Here is a 21,536-nt window from a genome sequence, read left to right on the forward strand (position 1 = left end):
GAGACTTCCCTCTGTATTTATTTACGATGCAACAGTTGATATAATGGATCTACTCTAGCTGGGGCTACTAATAGGATTCGTGCCATAATAGCCTTATCCATCACGCAAACATACCAATTCCTTCAAGCAAAAAATGCCATTAAATATTTAAGGGTACCATTAAAATAGCGGGTTGCTATTGATTCCTTTTGGAAGCGTGTTTGGTCCCTCGGAGAATGAGTTTGAGTCATGGGTGGACCAATTAAAACTACAGAGGCTGTGTGTCTTTGGTTAGAAAACTTCATCGCTGGAAATGTGATTTAATGCGACCTATTTTCATTCTTTTTTCCACCCAAAATGGGGGGGGGGGGGGGGAACCTTGCCAGTGGTGAAAGGAACTTCTATAGCTAGAAGTTGTCTCGCTTGAAGAAAGCGTGTGAGTTTTAGTTTACCTTTTCCTCCTGAAGGTCTTTGTGGGTTTTCTCCCTCCTCTTTTTTCATGGAGTCTTCGGATATCTCAGACTCCTGGGAAGGTCGTACTTTCTGTTGTACTGTAGTAATAAAGAAACTGCTACCCAATTTGGCTTCTATTGACTTTCATTCCCCAAGACGCAGTCCAAAATTATCTCCAGCTTGGTTAATATAAAAAACTATATGACTCCTGTCTGTTTCCCACCAACCAAGGAACCTGTGGGGGTTTTTTGCCTAAGGGTACGAAACGGTTCTGAATAAGAGCTGGATTTTATATTTTCCAAAAATGGGAAGAGGAGATGAATCCAGATTTCTTTGTTGCTTCCCTTCAGCGACACATTAAAACAGTGACCCTCCAGATTGTTTTGGACTACAACTCCCAGCAGCCCCAGCCAGAATCACCAATGAGAAAGAATGCTGGAAAGTGTTGTTCAGCAACATCTGGAAGGCCAGTCAGTTCCCACCCATGCATTAAAATAACTGCATGCTACATAAAACCTAAATACACAGAAGCTTCTAATGGTAGAATTTTAAAACTATATAGACAGGACAGGAAAAGAAAATATTTGCTATTCATTTTTATATGTCATCTAAGAGCAATGCTTTGATGCTTTCCTGCAAAGGATTTATTCCTCCTCCTCCTCCATCTTTTTTTCCAAGCCTAAAGTCGTTGCTGTTTCTCTCTCTCTCTCATGCCCACATTCATGCACACACACTTATTATATACACACTGTAACCAAAGTGTGTGTGTTTTTCCAGATACATATGGGCTTAATTTGTGTCAAATTTCAGTTCTGGACCAATGGGATTTTAATACCAGGGTGAATTGGTACTAATAAAATCCCTAGTGTAGCCGAAATACCCCAAAGGCACCAGATCCGGCCTGATCTTGGAAGCTAAGTATGGTCATCCCAGCTTAGTATTTGTATAGGAGACCACCAACTAATATCAGGTGCTGTAGGCTGTTTTTCAGAGAAAGGAGCTGGCAAAACCACCTCTGAGTGTTCCTTGCCTAAGAAAATCCTATGAAATTCATGTGGTCACCATAAGTCGACAGGCGACTTGAAGGAACACACATATTCATTGGCGCAAGTACTTAAGAAGATAGAGGTTCATTGCTGTAGCTACATCTGAGCATACGGGATCTCAGCCAAAGTTTTAGCTTTTGTAAAAAAATGCACATATTTTTGTATGTAAAAATGCACAATGCATATATATATTTGGATGAGATTGACTTATGATTGATTGATTGATTGATTGATTGTGGCAAAAACATTTTGGCCCATTCAGAAAGTACCAAAGCGAGTGGATAATCAAATTCTGTTCAATGTAGAGAAGCAGGGTCATATAATGCATAATTAGTTTAGTTCTTCATATTAATGCATTAATTCAATGACAAAGGCACAACTGCATGGTAGCAGGATTGTCACTTGGCTATTGTTGGTTAAAGTAGTGGTGTAAGTTTGGCTGGCACCCTGTTATTGATATCTACTAATGAGCTTTTTCAGTCATCGCAAAAGGAGGAATTCACTACTTCTCTACGCAATGACCCAAACCTTTGCGAGACTCGCCTTTTCACTGTGAGTCCATTTCATGGATGGGAGAGAGCCAATGCCATTAGAAAAGTATTGCCTGGCTACATCCCTATAACCTGACATAAGTTGTATCCACACTGCAAAATCAGTGCAGTTTGATGCTGCTTTAATTGCCATGGCTGAATGCTCTGGAATTCTGGGATTTGCAGTTTTGTGAGCTCTTTAACCTACTCCGTCAGTAAGCTCTGGTGCCACAACAAACTACAAATCCTGGGATCCAATAACATTGAGCCATAACAGTTAAAGTGGTGTCAAACAGCATTAATTTTGTAATGTGCCAGCAGCTTAAAGACTGGCTGGAGGTCTGCAAAAGTGGAGGAGGAAACATGTTATTATTAATAGTAGTAGTACACTTGTCCCTCCATGTTCGCTAGGGTTAGGAATCTCTAGGAATCTCTAGGCCCTCCAGTGCAAATCTGTGGTCAACGTCTGACAGACACTGACCATAGAACTGCACTGGAGGAGCTACAAATGCCTAGTAGAGTATTCTGTCTAGGAATCTCTAGGTCTTTCAGTGCAACATTTAGCTAAAGTTGACCATAGAGTTGCGTTGGAGGACCGAGATATTCCTAGAGAGGACATATTAATCAAATCTGTGAATAATCAAATCTGCAAATATCAAAGCCACAAATATGGAGGGATGAGTGTTGTAGTAGTAGTAGGAGGAGGAGGAGGAGTAGTAGTATTTCTATCCTGCTCAGAAGACTGGGGCCCAAAGTGGCTTACAGTTTAAAAAACACAGTACAATTAAAACCTCCAAAATTGACCATTTAAAATGGTATTAAACTATTACAGTATTAAAAAGATCATAGGTCTGCCTGGGCATTACTTTGCCATATATCTCCCAATGCAAAATCTCAGCTATAGTTTGATACCCTTGTCGTTGGAAAAGGGAATTAATTGCACGTAATGCATTGCTTCCAAAGTGTTACTTCCAAGCCCCCTCTGCTCTTGTGTTGCCTACAGACATCTCTGTAGGCATTTCTTCTCGTGGTGAACATGAACTTCTGGTGTGAAGCACTGTGGTCAATGGACAGAGAGTCAGATGGCAAAATGCCAGTCTGTGTCTAGAAGCAGCTGCCTCATCTCATCAGCCAATTTATGTCGCATTTCACTAACTTCAGCTTTCACCAATAAAAAGAGACCGATCATGTTCAGCCCTGGGTCATATTTATTACTGGTTTATCTGTCCTTGTAATCGGGATTAAGGTCCCTGCGCAAAGTAATGCAAAACTAATTGCCATCTAACTGAATTGGACACTTGCAGAGATAAGATGCATTGACAGCTGAACAAGAAGATCCAAACCAGGGCCACGAATGCCGAAGAGATTGGTTTCACTTATGCAGGAATGGATCCCCAGGATCCACTAGGATCCTACCCATTTCTGTGAGGCTTTGCTTCTGTGGCAACCCTGGAGGGGAATAAAATAGGCGGTGACTCAATGCTATGAAATTCTGTGAATTGCAGTTTCTTGATCTCTGACAGAGGAGGATAATGGTCTCACAAAACTACAAACCCCATAGTTCCATAGCATGGAAACAAGGCCATTAAAGCAGTATCAAACTGGATTGTTTAGTGCATCTGTGGTTGAGGGAAACAATCTGATTTAGTCCAGATTTAGTGCATTGTTGTTGTGCACCTTCAAGTTGCTTTGACTTTTGGTGACCTTAAGGGGAATCTATCATAGGGTTTTTCATGGCAAGATTTGTTCAGAGGAGGTTTGTCATTGCCTTCTCTGGAGGCTGAGAATATGTAACTTGCCCAACATCACCCAGTGAGTTTCATGGCCAAGCCAAGATTTAAATGTGGTCTCTCAGAAAAGTCATAGTCCAACACCAAACTACTATGCCATGCTGTCTACTCTAGATTTCTCCTCCAGTACCTTATTTCCAGTTAAGGTATTTTTTCCCTCTCTGCATGCTTCATGTCCAGCTTTCACATCCATACATAGATAGGATTGTTAGATTATGCTGACTTTGTTATTTAGTGATATATCTCTGGACCTGAGCATCTTATCTAGTTCCTTCCTATCCGCCTTCCCCAGGCTTTAGTCTTCTTCTGGTTTTAATATTGATGATCTTAGGGACATGTTAAATATTATTCTTAGAAGATCAGCAATATCACAAAGCTGAGCCCTTTAAGAACTGCCAGATGGGTAAAACCTCAAATCCTGCCACTATTGTTTGCTTCAGTTCCTCAAACTCCCTGCCTCATAATATAAGTTCAGGCTTGAGGTTTCACTTCCCCTCGACTCCAGTGGAGATAGAGGCGAGAAATTCATTCAGTTTACCCACTTTTAGTATGCCTTTAATCCCATTGTCATCCTATGGCCCAGTCACATTTTCTGTCATGTTTACTTTTTGGAATGGGTTTCCAGTCATTTTTAAGGTTGGCCTCGATATTATTTACAATATGCTCTTCAAAATCCTTTCTGCATCCCTTATTTGCATTTTTGTCGGTGAGTCTATGCGCCTTCATGTCACCTGCCAACTTATGATGACTCCATGAATTTCATAGGGTTTTCTCAAGGGACGAATATTCAAAGGTGGGTGGCCGTAGCCTTCCTCTGAAATAAAGCAGGTATTCATTGGTGGTCTCCCATCCAAGTACTAACCAGCTCTGATCCTGGTTAGTTTCCAAGATCAGATGGGAACTAATACCTAATGCACAAATAATTCTCCTAATTGCACTACTGAACCAAGACATCCCATGTGGATCAAAATGCATGAGCATCCATGTATAATATGCATAAATAAATGTGTAGCTTTGCTTCCACAACCTTAAACTTCAATGTGACACCTGCCTCTGTAGGGGAACTGATGCATACATAAAATACCACCAGGACTCCAGTCTTTTTCCCCAACCAAAGTTGGATGATGAAATAGGGGGCATGCTTGCCAAATTTGCTGCTCCAGAGACTAGGACATGGAGCAATGGATGGAAACTACAGGAAAAGAGATTCCACCTCATCAGAAGCTGGATGGCTTTGGTTGTGTATTTCTGCATGACAGAAAGAGGTTGGATTCGATGGCCCTTGGGGTCTCTTCCAACTTTATGATTCTACGATTTTCAGTGACTGGACATTGGTGTCCAATATGAAACAACCTCGCTCAGTTCCAAGTTACACAAGCGGAGTTGTATGTAGATATTACACACCTTGGCTAACCTTATTTCTGTTCCTGGCTGCATCCTTTCCAGCAATAGTGCACTTCTTTATCTGTCCTCAAGCTTTTCCTTTTAGAAAAATGAGCAATTGGATTTTTTGTGATGGTTCTGTAAAACCTGCAGCGGTTCAGTTATCGCTCAAGAATGCCTGGTTTTAGCTTGTTCTCAAAGCCAATAATACAGAAAAGTGTATCTCTTGAGGTCATGTTTTCTTCCTTTCTTTTTCCTTTCCTGATTTTGGAGAGTGGAGAGTGACAAAAAGCTGTGGGAAGAATAGATTGTTCTTTCTATTGAAGAAGGGGGGTTATGTTCAGCCCCATTATATGCATGTGTCTTCATGACACTTGTTGGCTTATGGCAACCCATATATTTTCATCGCATTTTCTTAGGCAAGGGATACTCAGAGGTGGTTTTGCCAGTTGCTTCTTCTGAAATATATTCTACAGCACCCAGTATTTGTTGGTGGTCTCCCGTCCAAGTACTAACCAGGGCTGCCCCTGCTAGGCTTCCACAACGAGACATGATCTCCTTTAGGATATTTAGGCCTTATCTACATCCCATAGATGTGACTAAAACAGGTGTCTTTTAATTGCATTTCATAAATCCAAACAAAGTGCCACCTGTTCCGATTTAAAATGAACAGCCATTTCTTGTTTTAAAAGGAAGAAAAATAAATGAAGACTTTTCTGTCAGCTCTGCTTTCTTGCCTGGCCTTCATTGTTCAGCCCACACTGATCTAGCCATATGTGGCTTGTTCCATCGCGGATGTAGGGCCAGCTGTTCAGAGACAACACCATCCACGCAAAGCCTAGACATCTGCCAAGTGAGAAGGCAGATCAGAATTGCTAGATGGGCCATGAAGTTTGGGAAACATCACAGCAGTTTTGAGGTTTCGTGCGTGGTTGTCACGAGCGCATGGTGGGAATGGAGAGCTTGAAGCCTGCCCCAGTTTCCTTTTTGGAACACAGAGAGCAATTTGAGAGGAGCAGAACCGTTGATCTGTTGCCTTGATCATGCACTGAGGAAATGAGCATAACTGTATGCCAACAAAATAATGCAATGGTTGCACAATGTTGCCTCATTAGTGAGGGGCAAGAATGCACAAGTGAATGCACCACCAAATAGCCATGTGTAACTATATGTGCAATACACATTCATGCTCAGTGCTCCTGTGCCCCATGTGGACACATATGAATCATAGAATCATAGAGTTGGAAGAGACCGCAAGGGCCACCCAGTCCAACCCCATTCTGCCATGCAGGAAATCCAAATCAAAGCATCCTCGACAGATGGCCATCCAGCCTCTGCTTGAAGACCTCCAAGGAAGGAGACTCCACTACACTTCGAGGGAGTTTGTTCCACTGTCGAACAGCCCTAACTGTCAGGAAGTTCCTCCTAATGTTGAGGTGGAATCTCTTTTCCTGCAGCTTGCATCCATTGCTCCGAGTCCTAGTCTCTGGAGTAGCAGAAAACAAGCTTGCTCCCTCCATGCCCATCCATGTGCAATATGTAGCCATGCACAATAGTACTGCATATACCATTCTGTTTCTGCAGTCTTGAATTTAATACAGCTATTGTACATAAGACAAAAATGTCCATTTTCTCCTCAAAAGGAAACTGTGTATGGTTAAGAAACTAAAAGAATTCCAGCCAATGTGTTCTTAAAAATCTGCATCTAGCCATATGCTTTTATCAATATTCACACCACTTCTTTGAAATTGCCCTTCCTTTTGGCGGGGAGCGTTTTTGCTTTCTTATTCCTTCCTCAGTTGTATATGGACAACCTAGTGTGTGGTGTAGTGGTTTGGGTGTTGGACTATGACTCTGGAAATCAGGGTTCAGTTTCTTGCTGTAGCATAGAAACCCACTGGCCAAATGTCAGGAATGGGTGACCTTGGGCAAGTCACACTCTCTCAGCCTTAGAGGATGGAGTGGCATCTTCTGAAGAAACTTGCCATGAAAATCCTATGATAGCTTTGGAGTCACCATGTCAAAAATGACTTGGAGGCACACAACAACAGCAACAGCCATACAGCAAACAACATGAAGTTGCCGTTCTGCTCAACCAATCAGATTGAGTGTATATGAAGGCAACTGAGAGTGAGGGCAAAGCCAGATGGAGAGTGCATGTAGGTAATGGATCCCACAAGGCTGCATAGCCAGACTGATCAATGAGAGTCCATGAAGACAATTCAGAGTGAGGGCAACCTCCTCCAGACAGAGACCATGCAGAAAATAGGAGACACAAAACTACACAGCCAATCAGATGACAACAGATATAAAGAGAGGATGGTGCAATATAATCATGGAATCATAGAGTTGGAAGGGACACCTATCCATTATTCATCTAGTCCAGTGGTTCCCAACCTTTGGTCCTCCAGACTTTTTGGACTTCAGCTTCCATAATTCCTGACTGTTGGCTAAGCTGGGCTGGGGCTTCTGGGATCTGAAGTCCAAAACAAATGGAGGCCCAAAGGTTGGGAACTACAGATCTAGTCCAACCCCCTACTAGTGGTGGACTCTATAGCTAGAGCTTTACTGTTAGGTGACCATCCAACTTCTTCTTTAAACCCTTCAGCAAAGTAGTCTATAGGAGTAGTATAGTCTATAGGAGCCCATTCCATGGTCAAATCTCACTTTTACCATTTCGCACTTTCTAATGTTTAGTCAGGATCTCCTGTAATTTGAATCCATTGGTTTAGTTGCTCTCCTCTGGAAGGGATAATGAAGACACAGAAATCCTCTTACATATGTTTGAAAGGCAACAACACTGTTGTGTGTTGTCTTCAGGGCTAAATGCTGCTGAAGCTTGCTTCTGGGTAGACGTGAGTAGAAGCGCATAGTAAATTAGAGTGTCTTACATGCCAGCCATTAAATAGCATCGTATATTATCAGGCAGTTACAAAACGTTGAAATCAAATATTTCTCTAATGGAGATTAAAAGTAGGATCTGTGATTAAAAAGAGGCAGTATAGCTTCATCTTCTAAACGGGTTGCTCCTAGTCAGGAGTCCATGCAACCGGAAAGCCTTTTCCAGTAGCGCCTTTTCCAAAACTATCCATTGTATTTGCACAGCGGCAGGAGTCATAAGGGAAAGCAGCAAATCTTTACATTGAATTTAAAAATGCATTATCTGAAGATGCCAGCCACAGATGCAGGTGAAACATCAGGAATATACTCTTCTAGAACATGGCCACACCGCCCAAAAAAACCCCACAAACCTATTTTGTTTTCTGTTTGCTGCGGTTGCATTCTTTTGGAAATGTTTAACCTGCTGCTTCTCTTTGCATGCCTAAACTGTATTTCTAAACACTCATCTCAAGTTTTAAATGACTGCAGTGCTTAAATTTGGAGAAGGAGAATTTGGGAGAAGGTGAATTTAGGGGGAGGAAATTCTTAATAGGCAGCAATGCCCTCCTTTTGTTATTCCTCCACCCTCCCAGTTATCAGCTGCCTTGCTCAGGTCTTGCAAACTCAGGACCATGGCTTCCCTGGCTGAGTATGAACATGAGATTCCTTGGCAGTCCCCCATCCAAGGACTCCCCAGGCCTGACCCAGCTTTGCTTCCAAAATCAGGATCCGTTGCCTTCAGGATATTTTAGCCTTAAAGGATGGCAAATTGACTTGAGTTTCAGACCTTGGAAGGGTAAATGCATTCTCTTTTGCTCCTTCTAACACACCTCTCAGTCTGCAATGCCAGCCTTGGCTAGAAGGTGGCACTAGAACCTTGCATTTGCTTCCAACGTCTCTGGGGAAAGCATGCAATTGTCTGACAAGGAGACACTGATCCCTGCTTTGCATGGCTTTGTCTGCAAAGTGGGATGCTGGTAACTGTAGTTGTTGTTGTTACTGATGATATTTAGACCCGGCAAAAATCATATCAACAGCTGTTTCTGTGGAGGGCGAGCATGGATTTTCTCTTTGCCGATCAGCGGCGTGAAAAGAGACAGTCCAGTCCTTCCATACTATTGGGGGTGGTAGCCTCCATATCAGCAGAAGGTTTGATCCGCTCTGTGTTTTAGCCGCAACTATAACATGACTTTCCAAAATGCTGAGCCCTGTCCTTCTCAAAATAAATTCAGCACTGTGGAAAGTTCCTTTAAAGCCAGAGTGGATTCACATACCCATGGACTAGTAGTCCCCGTCACCCTTATATGTTCTCTGTAGTCTTCTTCATGTGGTCTAGTTTTGTACAACCTGCTCAAAAGCAAGCCCCACTCTGTTCAATGGGACTTCCTTCCACTTGACTCTGTCTAAGGATTGCAGTCTTTATCTTTTACAATTGAGGAGGGCTTTCTCACAGGTACATCTGGTGGGAACATGGGGAAAGGAGACTAGGTACTGCAGAATTGTGATGTACTGTCTGTCTGTGGTGGTTGAATTCAAAGATATAGTCATGTTAGTCTGTAGAATCAGTACGTAGAGAGATCTTGTAGCACCTTTGAGACTAACTGAAAGACTTTGGCAGCATGAGCTTTCGTAGATTTCAGTCTACTTCCTCAGATGCTTTTGGTGGAGTGGAAGCCAGGTACAGATATATGTGCCATAGGTATGTGCGAAACATGTAAATGCCATAGGTATGTGAGTCTATGTTTTGTGTATAGTACGACCCCCATATCTGTGGAACCGGTAACAAGCATTTTACTTACCTGAGTCCAGGGGGAAAGGGTCTATCTAGACATCTGGAAGTCCTCCCAGTGTTCAAGACAATAAAGCTGGACTGGATGACATCCAGATGCTTAGAGAGACCACCTCTCTAGCATTTTAAGGTTCTCTAGTATAACTCTATGGTTAACCTCTGGTGGAAATATTTGCTATGTGCAGTAAGCGTGGGAATGTATGCCCTGCAGAGACTGGGATCATGCTGTCATTTTTAATAGTTGCATTTTTAACCGGTTTTCATTTGATGGATAGTGTGATGATATATTTTAACGTTTGTATTTGGCCTATTTTAAAGCGAGGGCTCTTTTAACGGTTGTAAGCATCTTCGAGTCTCGAACCAGCAACATCATCCAGTCATGCTAAAAGTTAACTGAATGGAATCATTAATTCCCCCACGTATTAATATCATAACAGTAGCCATGGGTTAGTCTGAACATGGCCGCTGGCTTCACTTCAAGATCCGAACATCACAGGGGGATTGTGAACATGCCCCAGCAGGGTTAAGATGTAAACCTTTGTATATGTGGTGCAAATGAAGTGGAAGATCTGGCCCATCACTTCTTGAAATGGAAGTCCCAGAGGAGACCATTTATCTCCTCTTTTTTAAGCGTACAGCAAATTTGAGGACTAAGGACAATTTGCATTTTCTTCTGCAAGGCTCTAACCATTTGGGAATGCAGAAGGTTGACCTTTTTTGCAGTTAAAGAAGCCAGTTTAAGGGGGAAAGGGAAAGGGGGAAAATATTTGATGAAAGTAGTAATGTACTAGAAAGTCAGTATGGTGTAGTGGTTTGAGTGCTGGACAAGGACTCTAGGAGACCAGGGTTCCAATCCCTGCTTGGATATGGAAACTTGCTGGGTGGCTTTGGAAAAGTCACACCTTCTCAATCTCAGAGGAAGGCAATGCCAAACACTGAACAAATCTTGCAAAAAAAAAAAAAATTGATAGGTTTACCTTTGTTATGTGTTGTTGTGTGTGCCTTCAAGTGGTTTCTGACTTATGGTGACCCTAAGGGTGAATCTATCAGGTTTCTTTAGAGAGGGTGAGAGAGTGTGACTTACCCAAGATCACCCAGAGGGTTTCATGGCATTCAAATCCTAGTCTCCAGAATCATAGTCCAAAATTCAAACCACTACACCATGCTGGCTCTCAGGTTTCCTTCAGGGTTGCCATAAGTTGGAAGCCACTTGAAGACACCCAACACACACACACCTTAAGGTGGCCATCGGTCTGAAATGACTTGAAGGCACCTAACACACACACACATATGCCTTAGGGTAGCCATTAGTCAGAAACTACTTGAAGGCACACAACATACACACAGAGAGGAAGACACACGCACACATATACGCCTTAGGGTGGCCCTCAGTCTGAAATGACTTGAAGGCACACAGCACAGACACAGACACACCCTTTAGGATAACCATCTGTGGGAAACAATTTGAAGACATCCAACACACGCACATACACACACACGTGCCTTAGGGTCGCCATCAGTCAGAAGTGATTTGAAGACACACACCCATTTGCCTTAGAGTGTCCATCAGTCAGAAGCAACTTGAAGGCACACAGTATGCACACATACTCACCTTAGGGTGGCTTACAGTCAGAAATGGCTTGCAGACACCAAATACACACACACACTTACACATATTTGCCTTAGGATCTCCATCAGTCTGAAATGATTTGTAGACACATAAGACACATACACAATCGCCTTAGGTTCCCCATCATTCAGAAAGGACTTGAAGGCACACACACACACACACACACACACACACCCCTACCTTGGGGTCTCCATCAGTCCAAAGCAACTTGAAGGCACAAAAGACACATACACAATCACCGTAGAGTTACCATCATTTGGCATGTGTTCTGTGCCTTCAGGTCACTGGAAACAACTTGCAGGCACATGATACACCATGCACACATACCCCTTAGGGCGGCCATCAGTCAGAAGTGACTTGAAGGAACCCAGGACACACACCCACTGGCCTTAAAGTGGCCATCAGTCGAAAAGGACTTCAAGACACACAAGACACACACACTCACCTTAGGGTGGCCATCAGTCAGAAAGGACTTGAAGGCAACCAACACACCCACTCACACCTACCTTAGAGTCTCCATCAGTCCAAAGCAACTTGAAGGCACACTAGACACATGCACACCCACCTTAGGGTCACCATCGCTTGGCATGTGTTCTGTGCCTTCAAGCTATTGGAAACTATTTGAAGACCCATAACACACCCACACCCTCACAACATGAAGGCACATGACACACATGCGCACATACCCCTTAGGGTGGCCATCAGCCAGAAGCGACTTGAAGGAACCCAGGACACACACTCACTGGTGGCCATCAGTCAGAAAGGACTTAAAGACACACAAGACACACGCTCTCACCTTAGAGTGGCCATCATTCAGAAAGGACTTGAATGCACCCAACTCACCCAGTCACACTACCTTGGGGTCTCCAAAGCGACTTGATGGCACACAGAACCAACCAAAAAAAAAAGCCTTCTTTCCTTCGTCTCAGATTCCTCCACCAGAGGGCAGCAGAGAGAAGCTTAAGGAGGGAAAGGAGGGATAGAGAAAGGGAGGGAAAGGAAGAGAGAGAGAGAAAAAGAGGGAGGAGGGAGTTGGAGTAAGCCAGCCACCCAGCCTCCCGTTTTGACATCAGAATGCGCTTTCTGGGCGCAGGGAAGGGCTCCTCCTTCCCTCCTCCTTGGATCCGAGGCCACCCGCCTCCTTTCTCAGTCCGCTCCTGGCGCAACAAGGTGTATTGCCTCGCCTCCAGCCTAGGAAAGAAGGGTCTGTGTTTGTATGTTTTTTGGAGAGAGGAAGGGGAGGACATTTTTTAAAAGGAAGGCAACCTTCCCCCACTTTGGAAAGTCTTGGCTCTTGCCTGGGTGCTTTCCTTCCCTTGCGATCCCAGCCCTGCTGCTTGGAGCCAGGGCTCAGGCAGCTGTCCTTTCAGCACCACCGGGAAGCGGAGATCGCCCAGCCAGGCTAGGATGGGGCAAGGGCTGCCTGCCATCGCCGGGGCCCCGAAGGATGGGGACGAGGCGCCGCGCAGCCCGGCCCTCAGGCGCAGGGAGCCCGGCTCAGAATGAAGGAGGAGGCGGCGGTGGGAGCGCCTGAGGAGCGGAGGAGGAGGAGGAGGAAGAGGAAGAAGAAGAGGAGGAGGAGGAGAAGGCAAGGGGAGCTCGCCTGGGACCCCCTGGCGCCTCCGTCATGTCGGTGCCCTTGCTGAAGATCGGGGTGGTCCTCAGCACCATGGCCATGATCACCAACTGGATGTCCCAGACCTTGCCTTCCCTGGTGGGACTCAACACCACCAAGCTCACCGCCGCCTCTGGAGGCACCTTGGACCGCAGCACTGGAGTGAGTGCCTGGCATGGATGGAGGGAGGGGGTGGTGGGGAGATCCTAGAATCCCAGATTTGGAAGAGATCCCCAAGGGACATCCAGCCCAACCCCAGTCTGCCATGCAGGATCTCACACTCAAAGCATCTCCAACAGATGGCCATCCAGCCTCTGCTTAAAGACCTCTAAAGAAAGAGACTCCACCACTCTCACATGGATGGATGGATGGATGGATGGATGGATGGAGGATGAGGGGAGATCCTAGAATCCCAGAGTTGGAAGAGACCCCAAGGGACATCCAGTCCAACCCCAGTCTGCCATGCAGGAACTCACAGTCAAAGCATCCTCAACCAATGGCCATCCAGCCTCTGTTTCAAGACCTCCAAAGAAGGAGACTCCATCACTCTCCGATGGATGGATGGATGGATGGGAAGGGGGCGAGGCTTGGACCAGGGAGGGGAAGGAGGGGGAGGTGTTCAGGTGGGAGAGGAAAAAGGGTCTTGACCTTCACTCCCAGACCCAGCAAAGGGTCCCCTTCCCTTGGTTGAGGAACCCAAGGGGGTGAAGACCTTGCAAAGGAGATGGGGGGGGGGGGTCGGACCAAAGCTATGGAGGCTTTCCCTGGAAAGAGAGACAGGGAGGCAAGTCATGGGAAGGAAATCAACAAGGGGATGTGGCTGGTTCTTGGGGCTCTTGAAGGACCTTACTGAGATCTCAAGTCAAGGGAAGGAAAAGACCAGGGGGTGTGGGTGTTGGGGGGGGGGCTTCTGAAGGACCCTAGGCTAAGATTTCCAAAGGGAAGGAAATCAGAGAGTGGGATGTGAGACTTGTTCTTGAGGCTCTTGAAGGACCCTAGGCTAAGATCTCAGGTCATGGGAAGGAAATCAAGGGGGGATGTGACCGTTTCTTGGTCAAAAAGGACCCTGGGCTAAGCTCTCAAACGGAAAAGAAATCAGAGGGTGGGAGTGTGGCTGCTTCTTAGGGCTCCTGAAGGACCCAAGGCTAAGATCTTATAGGAAGGAAATCAAAGGTGTATGTGGCTGGTTCTTGGGGCACCCGAAAGATCCTAGGAGGCTAATAACTGAAGTCAAAAGAAAGAAATCAAGGTGGAGGGGGGAGAGTGGCTGGTTCTTGAGGCTCCTGACGGATACTAGGCTAAGCTCCCCAGGATCTGAGAGAACCTGTGGACCACAGCTTAAAAGTCATGGGCTAAGATTTTGCAAGGTCTAAGCACACCTTCTCTGCCCCGCCTCCTGATGGAGAGGAGGGGCATTGGGGGTGAAAGCACCCCTTCTGCTCCAAACACCTGGGTGCCTCTGGGTCACTTACTAGACTGGCAAGGTGCCTTCAGTGCTTCATTCACACACCCTTCTTTCCTTCCTTGGTTTTGGAGACTCCCCTAGCTTTGGGCTCCTGGCCAGGCTGGACGATTGGGAGTTTTATAAAAAGGGGGTGTCTTTCTCCATCCAGCAGTTTGAAGAAGGGGTTAGCTAGCTGGCTGGCCCAGGGTTGGGTGGGGCGAAGGAGCCTAGCCCATGCTTGCTCCTCTGCAAACATCCATCACTGTAAATCCAGTGCGCAACAGTCTGCTCTGCCCATCGCTCAAGGACTGCAGCATGGAGTGATGGCTTGATATATGCAAACATGCCACAGACATATCATCTTTTAAAGGCAGCAAGAGAGAAAGGAGACACACCCCTAGCTGCAGTTCAGTCTAGGTTTCTCTGGAGTTTTCATTGACTAACCTGCCTGCGCTGGTGAAGCATGGACCAGTTCAGTGGGGGCTGAGAAGAGATGGAGGGAAGGAGAAGCACACAGGGGAAAGAGGAGGGAAACATTGTAGAATGAGAGCATGGACTAAGTTCACCAACCTGTGCCTTTCCTTGGGGATTGCTTTTTGAGCAATGATGGATATTGACTGATGATTGATTGTTGGTTGAGCATTTGCAGAACCAGGCTGCTAGTTGTGTTGAGGAGAGAGCTGCTCAAAGCTTTCCCTTAACCTCAAGTAAAGGAGACTCATCCAATCAGCCACTGAATGGTAAGTCAGCACTTACTAAAGTCCCATTGATTCAATAGGTCTGCTGGAGTTCAGAGAAGCAATTTGGCTTTCTGTCTGGGCCTTCAAGTCGCCTGTCAACGTACAGCGACCCCATGGATCCCTTGGGGTTTTCTTAGGCAAAGGATACTCAGGTGGTTTTGCCAGTTCCTTCCTCAGAAATATTTAGTCTACAGCTCCTGGCGTTCGTTGGTATTCTCCCATCCAAGTCCTAACCAGGACAGAGCCTGAATAGCTTCCAAGACCCCACTTCTTCATGCCTCTCTCGCTCCTAAATCTCCCTTCCTCCTTCCTTCCTTCCTTCTTTCTCCCTCTCTCATCTTCTCCAGTGTCCAAGTATGAAGTGTGAGTCTCCTTGAGCCTGAGAGAATCAGAATCAAAGTGGGCATTGGGACTCTTTATTCCATCATCACCCTCACTCCAATGGAGCATTAAGACACAGAGGAAAGAGAACAAGCATGTCCTCTATCAGTGATACCTTCCCTTTCTCCCCTCCTGACAGTTTCCAAATGCGAAGCGGTATGTATAGGAATGAAGGCTGCAGTCCTGTTAGCATGAGAGGTTAATCCCTGTTGAACACAGTAGAGCAGGAGTTCTAAGGTAACATGGTTCAAATCAGCTATCTTGTAGGATTTTGCTATATGGTGTGAACCTGTCTGTCTCTCTGTTGGTCTACCCATCTATCTATCCATCCATCCTGACTGCTGACTGGGGCAATCTTTGTACGTATTGCTTTAGATAAAGAAGAAAATGGTCTAGAAAGCAGCCATAAATTGGCAAGAAGTAAAAGTCATGTGTTTTCCTATTAAACCAGATCCTCTAATGGGATTAAAGCTGATGAAATGGAACAAATCCAGGAATATGTTGGGTCAGCACTTGAGACTGTTGGCTCCTTTACAGAAGACATCTTAGGTGCAGAAAGATGGGGGTTGAGACAGATTGGGGATTAATCCAGACAGTCATTCAAGAGGGGGCACATGAGTGCCCCAATTTGACCTTACTGGGCCTCTCATTTCATTCTTTTAACCTCCCTGGAAAGGTCTCCTGCCCTAACCACATTCCTTTTTGCCCTGCCTACATGTGTCTCCTCAATTTGTTTCTTCATATTGGCTAAGTTTTCAGAAAGGAACATGGGCTGGTTGGTTCGGAGAGAGATCTGGTCAGGTATCTTGGACAGACGCAGAGGGGTTTTGCCCTTGGCAAAAGATCTGACGATATTTTGGACTCACTGATGAATTTAAGCCTCTTAGTTTGAAAAAGATGATCATCCAAATTAGAGCAGAATTGGTGAATTAATGGGATTTGGCTGTGTGTTGATTCACCATCTAGCAATGGATTCATTCTCTAGTTGGGACTCTTCAGTAGGAGACATAACAGTGGTGAACAACAAGAACCTAATAGTTCACTTAAAATGATGATGATGATGATGATGATGATGATGATGATGATGGATATTTGTTAAACCTATATATATATTAAACCATGGTTATAATTAACTACTAAGGATGGGTTGTCTGCCTGTTATCACTGCAATCTTTTTCATCACTCTGGTCAATATATATTTTAGTGATTCACTAAATCCGATCGGTATTGAGAGCAAACTTGCATGAAGTGTGATGCTTTTAAATCACACACATACACAATGTCTCTCTCATACAGACATTGAGAGAAAGAGCACTCTCAAACCCTCTCTATCCTGATTCATTTTGCTAGAGAGCTGGGGCCAGAACTAACTAAATGTATTTCGTCAGGGAGAAATGCAAGCTACTACACTTAGGAGATAACAATGAAATTCACAGATATAGGATGGGGGACATCTGGCTTGGCAACATACTTGCGAAAGGGATCTAGGAGCCTTAGTAAACCACAAGCTGAGCATGAGTCAACTGTTGACTCACATTTAGCTTGTGGTTTACCAAGACTCCTGGAACTCTTTCAGATATACTGTTGCAGCAGCTAAAAAAAAAAGCCACTGTGATGCTAGGCTGCATCAATAGGAGTGTGGTGTCTAGATCGAGGGAAGTAATAGTGCCACTTTATTCTGCTTTGGACAGACCTCACCTGGAATACTGTGTCCACTTCTGGACACCGCAGTTCAAGGGGGATGTTGTGTCCAGAGAACAACCAAAATGGTGAAAGGTCTGGAAACCATCATGCCTTATGAGAAGCATCTTAGAGAGCTGTGTATGTTTAGTCTGGGAAACAGAAGGTTAAGGAGTGACATGATAGCCATGGGATGTCACACTGAATTTGAAGTAAGCTTGTTTTCTGATGCTCCAGAGAGTAGGACATGAAGCAATGGATTCAAACTACAGGAAAAGGGATTCCACCTCAACATTACCAGGAACGTCCTGACAGTAAGAGCTATTTGACAGAGAAAGATTCTGCCTTGGAGAGTGATGGAGTCTCCTTCTTTGGAGTTCTTTAAAGGGAATCTGGATGGCCTTCTGTTGGAAGTGCTTTGATGGTGTATTCCTGCATGGCAGAAGGAGGTTGAACTGGGTGGCCCTTGTGGTCTTTTAAAGCTCTGATTTGGAGACCATCCTCTTGCTTGCTTGCTTTTTCCACGTGAACAGATAAAGCCGATCTTTTATGCTCCCTCAAAGTGGGTAGATATAACCATGAAAGAAGGTGGCAAAACGTTGTGCATGGGAATGGAAGGGGACGGGGAAAGTGGGAAGATGGAATCTTGAGGTCTTGATAGAAGGTTTTAGGCCCAGGGAAAATGGATCGATGCTAATGGCATTCTCTTCACAGTCCTCTCTGTCCTTGACAGCTCTTTGACCATCTGCATTTGCAGACACCCTTTACGTTGCTCCTGTGGTGTGTTTTCATGGAGGGAGTGTATGAGAAAGAAAGGGAAAGGCTGAGATGGAGCAACAGCGGGTGATAATTCCCTTAGAAGAAAGCACAAAGGTGGACCCATGAAGCCCCATTCATGCAGGGAAGGTGCTGATGCTGCAACCACTAGTCAACAACTGCATTTGTGAATGAGAGAAAAAGAATATTGATGCAATGTATAGTCTTACCAGCTAGCAAAGATGGGCACCTTTGAGGCTTTTCCATTGTCTGATTTGGTGTTTTCCTTTTGCCCAAGACAACTCACTTTGGTTGTTGGCAAAGCTCAGCAGTAACTCCTTTTATCATGAATTGCTAGGGTAACTATTTACTAATGATCTGGAACAGAGTTACTTTTTTGCCTGGAAGAGCCATGGTTGTAGTTGACTGCTTTTCAGTGGAATAGGAATGGGTCGTCTGCTTGTTCCATTGTAATGTGTTGACCATTTTCACTAAATTTCCAATTTCTGAACTGGCCACTTGGGGGCGCCAGAGGGCATTTGTCTGTTTTGTTTTCCCCCAATTGCATAATAGTAACAGTAACTTGATTCACTGAGTAACTCAGTGAGCTTACTTTCTGGACTGTAGCAACACTAACAAGTAATGGCTTGTTGGATGGTCAGAGTAATGAACTCCAGTTAACCAGTCTCCTTTAAAATGTAACCTTCCCCAGGTGACACAGTGGATCCAATATAATGTGCAGCTCTTAAATCTCACCTGTTTTTTTGGGTGAGATTTTGTGTCCAGTTGTCTATGATGTGATCAGCAGATCACTTGGTAGGTTATTCACCATTGGTAATCCAAGGATGCAGTTGTTTAGCAGAGTTGGTTAACTGCATATGGGTGGGGACAGTTTTTACTCCATATCCTTCAACAGGCTGCAGTGTACATCTTCTGTAAACTAGATGCCATATCATTTCCAATTTATTTGTGACTAACAGTTAGGGCATTGGGGGAATCTCAGAAAGACTTCCTAAACTATTGCATTTTAAGATAACTTACAATGGTTTGGGGTTGTTTTTGCTTGAATTTTAACTCCTGGAATCAAAGAGACCCCAAAGGTCATCCAGTCCACCCCATTTGGCCATGCAGGAAGACATGGTCAAGGCCCTCCTGACAGATGCCATCCAGCCTCTGATTAAAAATCTCCAAAGAAGGGGACTCTGCCACACTTTGAGGCAGTATATTCTAATGCTGAACAGCTCTTACTATCAGGAAGTTCTTCCTATTGTTTAGGTGGAACCTCCTTTACTGTAGTTTGAACCCATTCCTCCATGTTCTAGTCTCTGGAGAAGCTGAAAACAAGCTTGCACCTTCTTCCATATGACGTCTTGTCAAATATTTAAACATGGCTATCATGTCACCTTTTAACCTTTTATCCCCCAATCTAAACATACCCCCAAGCCCCCTAAGCCATTCCTCATAGGGCATGGTTTCCAGACCTTTCACCATTTTGGTCACCCTATTCTGGAAACACTCTCCCATTGAGGAAAAAAATCAGTTCCGGGAAATTTCAGGGGCATCCTGGGGAGTTTTGAGGGGCACACAATGACGCTTTGTCCCACATGTGACCCACAAGCTGTTCTTGCACCATCTCAGCATTAAAAGGTGAACAGCAAACACAGAAAGATATCCCTGGACAAAAAGTATGAAAACAAAGAGACTAGAATCCTTCTGGTTTTTAGAGTCGTCCCACTGAATCAACTGATGAATGATGTTAACCCATATATAAGTTCAATTGATTCAGTGGGTTTGTCAACATGATTTAGGCCAGAAAATGCCCCGTTCTCCATTATTGTTATTGCCAGTTCTGCCTCTGATCCACAGCTGGAGGGGCACTCTTAAGGCCACCTCTTGATGTAGCTCTGTTATCCTTTCTTGAGACCCACATGGGATCAACTCTCTGCGTAAGCACTGTCTACAAATTCTTGAGCTCTGACAAAAGTGTTTGGAGGGATAAAACAGCACAGATTGGAAGTCAGTCTTATTAAGTGGCTATATTTACATTTTTAAGAAATCTAATTGCACCTTGGACAATTGCAATGTTCTGAGGTTTTACAACAAGACTGAACCTTATGTCCAGGACAAGGAGCTACTTCAAAAAGAAGATAACAATTGTGTGCATTTATAGTGTGCTTTTGGACTGTCCAATGTCCCTGGATTCCATAACCTTATAATGTGTATCCTAGAGTAATGGGATCATAGAGAAGTAGGGCTGGAAAGGTCATCAAGTTATCCTTTGCTACCAACCTGGTTTATCTTCAACATAAATCAACAGTACATCTCGGGGTAGCCATGTTAGCCATATAGCGAATCCAATAGCATCCAAGCAATGATACCTTTATGGGGACAACCAAAATGCACCTTTACATGTTGCAAGCTTTCAAAGTTTTCGAAAACTTACAACATGGAATTGTGCATTTTGGTTGGCCCAATAAAGGCATCATTGTTTGGATGTTAATAAATCTACAGGGTTAGACTAAGAGAAAGGTGATTGATGGAGATTGTCAATGGGCTCCGTGGCTTATGAGGAGCCATAATAGGGATCTATGAAGTCATGTCTCCAAAAAAGCAAAGGGAGCCTTGAATCTATAACACACCATCTTAGGGCTGAACCAGGAGACACAAATGTAAGCAGTTATTGTTGCAGTTACATTTGAAAAAATAACTCTTTGCGTCCCTGTTTTTCAATTGTAACTCAAATGCGTTGTCCTTATACGCTTTCAAGCTGAATCAGACGGTTTTCTGGGCAAGATTTATTCAGAGGACATTTACCATTGCCTTCCTCTAAAGTTGAGAGTGTGACCTGTCCAAGCTCATCTAGTGGGTTTCCTTGGCTGAGCAGGGATTTGAACCCTGGTCCTTTGGTGCCCTACTCCAACACTCAAACCATGTCACCACCCTGGTTCTAGTAACAACAATATGTACTAAAACATAAGTAATTAAGAGTAACTATACTTTAACTATAGGTTGCTTTTAATTACTACTTTAAAAACACATGCACATATTTGAATGTGTGCCACAGCTTCCATCCTGTGGTACAAAACACATTGTCCTCCCATGTTCTTTATTAGTGTATCAATACCCACAACAGAGCTGAAAACAGCAACACAACCTGGCTCTTAAAAGGTGTAATATTTCTCCTCTACCTTTTTGGGAGGCCACAAATTTGAATGTTTGAAAGTGATTAAAATATTAGAGTATGCAACATAGAAAGTAGGATATTGCTAACCATTTAAGTACAATATTGTAATCTTGTCATACTTTCATTACTGGGAAAGGAATGGATGATGGATGGCTCATAATTTTTAATGCATTGTTCCCAGGACACTGAGCAGGAAAAGACAAATGCCTGAATCCTCTTGGTAGTAACAAATAGAGTAGACCGGTGGTTCCCAAAC

General features: G+C 44.3%; 1 protein-coding gene across 4 annotated transcripts in view; it reads left to right on the top strand.

Annotated features, from left to right (window-relative positions):
* LOC149308108 (noelin) overlaps positions 1-21,536 on the top strand; it is a 57,175-nt gene that overhangs the window by 12,021 nt on the left and 23,618 nt on the right. Inside the window, exon 1 of one of the 4 annotated variants that reach the window (XM_089535097.1) lies at positions 12,553-13,257. The exons of 1 other annotated variant lie outside the window; for it this stretch is intronic. In XM_089535097.1, coding sequence (XP_089391223.1) covers positions 13,108-13,257 — 150 coding nt within the window. In that variant the 5' untranslated portion in view covers positions 12,553-13,107. Of the gene's footprint in view, positions 1-12,552; positions 13,258-14,980; positions 15,280-15,791; positions 15,817-21,536 lie in introns of those variants that run through there. 2 more of the 4 variants (XM_089535099.1, XM_089535100.1) reach the window with 2 other exon arrangements.

The sequence above is a fragment of the Sceloporus occidentalis genome, unplaced genomic scaffold (genome assembly GCF_023333645.1).
Source record: "Sceloporus occidentalis isolate IW3139 unplaced genomic scaffold, rSceOcc1.0.p SCAF_8, whole genome shotgun sequence".
NCBI lineage: Eukaryota > Metazoa > Chordata > Lepidosauria > Squamata > Phrynosomatidae > Sceloporus > Sceloporus occidentalis.